Below are 7,437 nucleotides of genomic sequence, written 5' to 3'. Positions count from 1 at the left end.
CACAGATTCAAAAAATTGGATTCGACCTCCAAAATAAAAAGCACAGAAGGTAAAAGTTCGGATGAAGAAAACATTTTTTCAAATTTAAGGGACTAATGTCAGAGCATATAACCAAAAACGAGAAAAACAAATATATAAAAAGTTGATATCCTTGTGACGACGTCGTATTTACTATTCCAAAACCCTTGAACTAAAACCCTTTTTTCTTTGCGCTTCTTCCTCACTTCCACTCCGAACTCTGCATTAAACATTTTTTTTTTTTTTTTTTTTTTGCAAACTACTACTATTGATTCAGTTATCAAAATGCTTCGTCCGAGAAATTTGTTGATCTCTTCAGCCTCCGCATTCTTCCGTCACCGTCACGGCCACCTTCTTCCTTCACAGCAACGATGGATCTCCTCCACGTCGCAGCTCCATTTCTCGTGGATGGACAAGATCAAAGGGGTCTTCACCGGCCAAAAGACTTCACCCGATACCACCTCCACCTCTTCAGAGTCCTTCACTCTCCTCCGTAAGCTCCTACCGTCAACCCGCTGCCCTTTTTTTTTTTTTTAAATGTTCATTTTCTTTTCTTGTAATTGGTTGGTTTGAATTTTCATTATTGATAATATCTACTTTTTTATGCTGAAAGATTTTTGATATTTGAGATAGTGAAGTTTTTTTTTATATATATAAAAAAATGTAATTTAGTTACGAGAAAATAAAAGTGAATTTAAAAAAAAAAAAAAAGAAAACAGGTTATCCATTGTAGACAATAATGAGTGGGTTTGCCTTGGGGAGAATGGAAGTTTGGGACTATAATAGGATAAAAAATTCCGAATCACAGAAAACCGGTGTTAAAATTTAAGGGGACAGATATTTTTAAACTTCAGCTGCTTTCCCTGTTTGTGGGGAATTTTGAATTAGGAGTGAGAAGCATCTCTTGATAAGAAGGGCTAAAGGTGGCATCTAAGATACAATCAAGGTAGATAAGACAGGCTAAAGGAAGTTGTTGGATGCTACGACTGCTTAATATATGGTTATTATTTTTCTTGTACGTAAATGAGTTGTGTATACACTAGAAAATATGTTATGTTGCTTGTCTTTTTCTTTTTCATGTGTACCAAATTTGTTGAGATTTTGGAGTTGATGGATTTTAGGGTTTGCGGATGAGTTGAGCAAAGCTAGGAAGGTAGGGGCATTCAAGCAGTATATAGTGGGGCGAAGTAGTGAAGCTACTTTTTCAGACGCTTTTGAAAAGCAGGAAGCTATAATTCGTTATCTAGGGGGTTTTGACACTACTGGAGAGGTAGCCATTTGACTACTTTTCTATGTAAGATTTACATTTGCACAAGTCTTAGCAGATGGAGATTTTGTTTTTCCTTTGTGGAAACAGTTGTCATGATTTTACAGTATGGATTGAGGTCGCTCTTTGGTGTTAGGATAATGTGGGATATCTGGAATTTCTGAATATGTGGTTTCGTGGCTGAACATCACTTACGCTTGTGTGCTCATTTTCATCATGTTCATACTTTGTGCTTTACTCTGTCAAAATTGAAATTTATTTTAATACATTGTTATATAAGAACTGACAAAGGGAACTTTAGGGAGCTATCTGTGAATTAGAATATATGTAGTGAGTGCAGGTTATGGGCCTCTGTGATGAGGACATCTTTGGCAAACACAAAGACTGTTACACCTAAGAACACCGGGTGCTTATGAAAGTAATAATTTTTCATGACAGTAATGTTTCATTTACTTGAGAAGGTGCTATAACTGAACCCATGGAAAGGTGGCAACCACTTGATGTTGCAGGGCATGTACTGTCAGATTTTCATGCTTGATACTTTCTTCACAAATGTAGTATAACCATTGTTCTTCAATGGTGAACAGCTTTCTGCCTTATACTGGAAAAAATTGATAGTGCAAGACAGTGTAGAGAAAATGCTTGTATAAAGACAAACTCTTTTCCATGAGGATTAGTTTTATGAGACTGAGATATATGCCGAAACCACAGCAAACTTCAACTCTTAAAACATGTCTAATGCTTTTCTTTATTACTCTTATCCTGCATCTGGCCAATTGTGCATATCAAGTTGTCAATGTGCAGAATTTTACAGACTTGAAATGGTGTATCTGGATCTAGTAAGGCTTATTCTCTCTTTTGTAGCCCTGCCAAAACTAAACCCCTCTAGCCCCCAATGTTCACTTTAAAAGAGGAAAAAGAAACATTAGATGATTGAGGAAAGCTTGTAATAAAATGAAAAACTAAACCTCTACATACTACATAGCAGATGAACATCTGAAACTTTTCAATTGTCAAGTGTACATTCAGATGGAAACCTTGGGAACATGTAAGCTTGTAAATAGCTACTATGGACTATGTTTTTTTCCATAACCAAGCATCTGACCTACTCCCATGGTTGTCACTTAAAAATTGCGAAGCTGTTCCTGCTTAATCACCCATGGAATTTCTACTTGTTGGCTTGAAAATTAACCATGTTGTTAGGCATTTCTTTCATGATTTTTCTGATAAGTAGGTCTTGATGCTGATTCATTCTGAGTTATTGTACTGGAAAAATATTTGAAGTTGATATTGGTTCATAATTGCAAATTTTAACCAATATTTTAACTGAACAGCATACCCAACTTGGCACATCCATATCTTTTATTATTTTTGCCTTTTGAGATTGTTCATGGGGCTTTTCTTTACACACTTTTCCTTATAAAGTTATTCATTTTGTAGAATCTCCTAACTAGCCAAAAGCAAGAGGCTGCAAAGCACTGTAATTGCACAATAGCAGATGTTGAAAATGCACTGGCAAAGTTTACATGGGCTAAAGAAGCACAGAGAAAAATTGAGAAGTTAAAGGAAGAGGGTAAACCAATGCCGAAGAGTTTGAATGAGGTACTTTTTTTTTCATTTATGAACAATGTTGTCTTCATTTTGCTCTGAAGAGTTTTTACCTATCTTTCTTTATACATCCTGGATACTTCTGTATGAAGGGGTGTGCTTGTGCTGGCTGGGAGCCTGGTACTCTTTTCTGTGTAAGCATGTGATTGGTTAAGTTTGTAATAATGTGATCAGAAATTGTTGATCGCATTTGTTCCAGAGTCCCAGTGAGTTAACTGATGCATTCTAATTGATGTCTATGTTAATTTTATGCGGTTGCATCCATTTCAGTTTGTGTGAATTTTTTGGGGTAGCAATATTCCTATTTTTTTGAAGAGGTCTGAATTTTGTTCTCAGTTATGAGTTAAGAGCTTTTCTTTGTTCAAGGCTTCATAAGCACTGAAAGGATCCTTACAGCGGGTGAATCCAAGGTCAGCCAGCCAAAATACCTATAAAACATCTTAAGCAAATAACCATGCTCGGCTAAACAAAAACAAGTGGATTTACTGAATTGCATCGCAATAACTTAATTTTGTATCTGTTCCCTGGTATTCCTGACCTGACTAATTATATATACCAAATCTCAGTTTTCACTGTTCTCCAAACAGCCTTGGGGTCTTATTTGGTGGTCTCTCAAAAATTGGAAAAGAAATTTTTGTGGTGCATATTCTTCCATCATCTTGGTGCTTGAATCCTTTGAGCTATTCAATACTGCTAATGCAGGACTTAAGAACTTGATAGTTATCGCTGATTTTATCTTTCCCGTCTGCTTTGGCAGTTGGCTTATTCTGTCAAGTGAAGATGCTTTTCTGTTATTTGAAGTTCACTTTGTTTTTATCATGGATATTTTGTGTTTTTGTTTTGTGTTTTTTTGGTAAACTTTTTTCTAGTGTAATAGGATATAACAAGATTTTGGTACCTGAAATGTTTGATCTACTATATCTTTTGTAACTTGTGTGAGATATACTTCACCATGGAGAAGAAGGAAAGAAGAGGGGAAAAAATTTATCTGGGAATATAGGAATTGCAAACCATTATGGCCGCTCCAATCTAGTCTGTGTTGTGAGATTTCCTGAGTACATGTGTTGCATCTTACTTTTGAGGTGAAATGTTAGTTAATGCTTAAGTTTCTGTAATGTGTTTTCTTTTCAACTGAAAAGCAATTGCCTACATCTGGAAAAAGTAATAGCTTAATCATTAGATAAACTTTTCCATACATATACTTGTTCTATCTATGGAATATCAATCATTTGAAGATTTGAACAGTTCGTTTTCTAAAGGATAACCAAGGTGAATTGTGAGAAATTATCGTCAAGTGACTTTTCAAAATAGAGATGCTGTTGCTTAAAGAACAGTAGGAACATGAGTATTTATTTGTGTTGCTTGCTAATGGGAACCAAAAAAGTGCCAGATTATAGTAGTTGCTTTGGATAATACATTTATCAACTGTTCTATGATTCTGGAAGTTGGATAGTGATGTTCTGAGAAAAGACACGTTGATTTGCGCATCATTTCCAGTTCTGTTGACCTGGCAAAAAAAGGGGGGGGGTGGGGAAGAGACTTTATAATAGAGCATTCTCCATTCTTTCATTGCTATGTTGATGTGATTCCTTTCATAAAATCTGCTAAAAAGATGGAGCAATTTTACCATAATCTTCCTTGATTATGAAGATTCAGAAGGCCGAAAGGTGTAGTTGATGGACAATAGGTGAATTTATTAGTTGCCTTCGTTTATCTATAGGTCCAGAAGTTGATGGGATCAACCCCAATGGATGTTGCTCGGTCAAACTTGGCTAAGAGTGGGCAAATAAGTAGGAATGCACCTTGTCCTTGTGGGTCCAAAAAGTTATACAAAAGGTACTTCTCCTTAACTGTTGATGAATAATACTGTGTTTTTGAGAGTTTTACTCTTCATGTTGAGAAGTGGTTCAGACTTTGCTGTTTAAGTAATAAAGCACCATGATGCACTTGAGATGCTATATGAGACAGGACAGTTTCTAAAAATTTTATGAAGTCAAAATAATATTATGGAAGACGAGCTTCCTCAATTGGATGATTTTTTTCTTTGACAGTGTTATCTTTTCTCAGTGATGCATCTTGATTTGAGGGCTGGTAGTAGCATAGTTTTCTTTATACAATACAAAGGACCTGAGATGACATTCCAGTACAGATTGTCTCAGTGCATATTATTCTCAGTTTTGATTTTTATAGCAAATGCATTATTTTTCTAGGTAGAGGGAAAGATCTACTTGATGCAAGTTTTGCAAGACATTTACAGTTGAGGCAAGGGGCATAATCCAAGTATACGTATCTAGTTTTCTTGAATTGTTTCCTGGGGGAAGTTCCTTGAACAATTCAATTGCCGAACCCCGAACTTGATAGCAGTGTGTGTGAAGCTTAGCTTATTGTATCTTACTTTCTTTCCTAACAAGATTTGATAAATTCCAACTTTCTCCAACTGTCCAAAACGTGAGGTCGGTGTGATCAATTATATCATTTATTTTTGAACTTCATTACAACCCAAAAACACTATCTCTAGTTTACTTGAGATGTTTCCTGCAGGAAGTTCCTTAAACAATTTTATAGTTGTCCATATAAAAAATGGCCAAAACCTGAACTAGACCAGCTTGTGAACTTTAGCTTACTGTATTTCATATCCTCACAAGTTTCCATTAATTCCAACTTTCTCTAAATATCACAATGGAAGTTGTTGTGATCAATTATACCATCTATTTTAACCTTTTTTACAACTGAAGGACACTATCTTGTGGTGTGATGTTGGCATTATCGCAAAGAAAATGTTCACTGGTATTCCCATTAGTCTCTGTAGTTAGGAGCACTGTTTCACCTTAACGAATGTTCACAAACTTTTTATTTTGTTATTTCAAGGCTTATCTCTCATGTTTGCTTTGAAGGTGCTGCGGAAAGGATGGGAAAAGTTTAGGTCAAACAAAGCTATAAGTACAGAGAATGCTTCTTATATGAATTCTGGATGGAGATTTTGGAGAAAGGTAAACCTGAAGTTGATCTTTGGTAAGAATGAAGTAAAGAAGGTTTCTAGACTGGATTTATTATTTCTTTTTCTGATCAGAGTACGGATGTACCTCATATTGGCTGATCAGATGAAGTTTTGTAAGTTGCATCTTTAGAACAAAAGTGAATTAATCTTTCCACAGGAAGTGAATAACGAAGTCCCTTATCCTCCCTTGTACTGTTCTATTCTTCCCTCCTGAAAGACTGCATTTTACTCCCTAGTGAATACTTTTACCAAATTTTTCGAGAGAATCAAAAGCAAGTGGAGAAATGCATGATCTGAGATCTTCAAAGAAAGCTAGATAATGCACTAAATAGTGTTTGATGAATAGTGTCTGTTTTACGAGAAGGAACTGCTCTTCAGTTTTAAAAACTTAATCTTCTCACTGTTAATAGTGTCTGTTTTCATCTCCTCCTTTCTTCTTTAAAGTACGGTGAATGCATATGGTGTTTGATGAATGCGAGACAGCTCTCAATGAAGCAACCCAGAATATTGAAAAGATAGGTTGGACATTCTGCACTTGAAATTGTCTACCTTAGGAATTTGGCAATGGTTTAAATCCGTGTTTGTCAGATTTCTTGGAGGTAATGGCGATAACATTTGCACCCATAATTCCCATTAAGAAGGGAAGATTCCATCAGATGCAACATTGGAAAAGATAAACAGACAACAAAGATAGCTGGAGTATGCGAAACACAGCAGGAATTTGGGGACTACCATTTTAGCCTTGGCAAGTCCTCCATCATAACACCACATGCGGTTGTTTGGAAAAAAAAAAAAAAAAAGAAGCAATACCTTTTCTCTAGATCACTGCATGTCAAGATTGTCATCTGAGAATGAGAATAAATTATCGTGCGTACGACTAAACGTTTTTTTTCAAAAAAAAAAAAAAATTCCTGGGCCATATAACAAACCTTTTTTTAATGTGATTAGTCCAAAATGTAATATAATCGTGCTTAATTAGATTAGTTCAAAATGTGATTAAGATTGTTAATAGGGTCGGATCAACTCAAACTCACTCAATTCGACCTGATAAAAAGTTTGACGAACCTAACCTTTCATTGGATTGGGTTAAGTTTAGATTTAAATGTTAGGTTCGAATTAAATATGAGCCAAGTTTGGGTCTTACTAGACTTAAATATGATATAGAATTAAATGTGAGCCGAGTTTGGGTCTTACTACACTTAAATATGATATAGGTTAAATCCGTTAATTTGTGCCTATACATTTAGACAAAGGAACGACGAGAGCCTTAATCCCTTTGGTTTCTCACCTCTCCTATTAGTACACTAGCCTCTACTTTTCCAATCCCCACTCCACCTGTACGATTGGCCTCTCCAATCTTCACCTCTAATCTCCAATCTCCACATCCGTAAAGCATACATTGGTAGTTTCAATGACAAAGCATCAGCTTAATCTCAACCTGAATTGATCACCATCATTTCTTGGTCTATTTTCTTCTTTCTTGTAGGTTCTTGTATGACTCATGACTCATGAGACAAATCAATTTGTTTACTTCTATTTGGATTCA

General features: G+C 35.6%; 1 protein-coding gene across 1 annotated transcript; it reads left to right on the top strand.

Moving 5' to 3' along the window:
• The first annotated feature begins 237 nt into the window (after positions 1 to 237).
• On the top strand, positions 238 to 6,077 carry LOC140035387 (uncharacterized). Its single transcript, XM_072076175.1, has 5 exons — positions 238 to 511; positions 1,140 to 1,288; positions 2,726 to 2,887; positions 4,614 to 4,729; positions 5,788 to 6,077. The coding sequence occupies exons 1-5, from the start codon at positions 304 to 306 to the stop codon at positions 5,831 to 5,833; spliced, it is 681 nt and encodes a 226-aa protein (XP_071932276.1). The 5' UTR covers positions 238 to 303; the 3' UTR covers positions 5,834 to 6,077.
• The last annotated feature ends 1,360 nt before the right edge of the window (positions 6,078 to 7,437 follow it).

This window comes from Coffea arabica, chromosome 2c (assembly GCF_036785885.1).
Source record: "Coffea arabica cultivar ET-39 chromosome 2c, Coffea Arabica ET-39 HiFi, whole genome shotgun sequence".
NCBI lineage: Eukaryota > Viridiplantae > Streptophyta > Magnoliopsida > Gentianales > Rubiaceae > Coffea > Coffea arabica.
This window is presented reverse-complemented; position numbering and strand designations above follow the sequence as displayed.

Coding starts and splice junctions, on each gene's coding strand:
- LOC140035387 (XM_072076175.1), top strand. CDS start 304: ATGCTTCGTCCGAGAAATTTGTTGATCTCTTCAGCCTCCGCATTCTTC. Junction 2,888..4,613: donor TGCCGAAGAGTTTGAATGAG/GTACTTTTTTTT, acceptor GTTTATCTATAG/GTCCAGAAGTTGATGGGATC. Junction 4,730..5,787: donor TCCAAAAAGTTATACAAAAG/GTACTTCTCCTT, acceptor TTTGCTTTGAAG/GTGCTGCGGAAAGGATGGGA.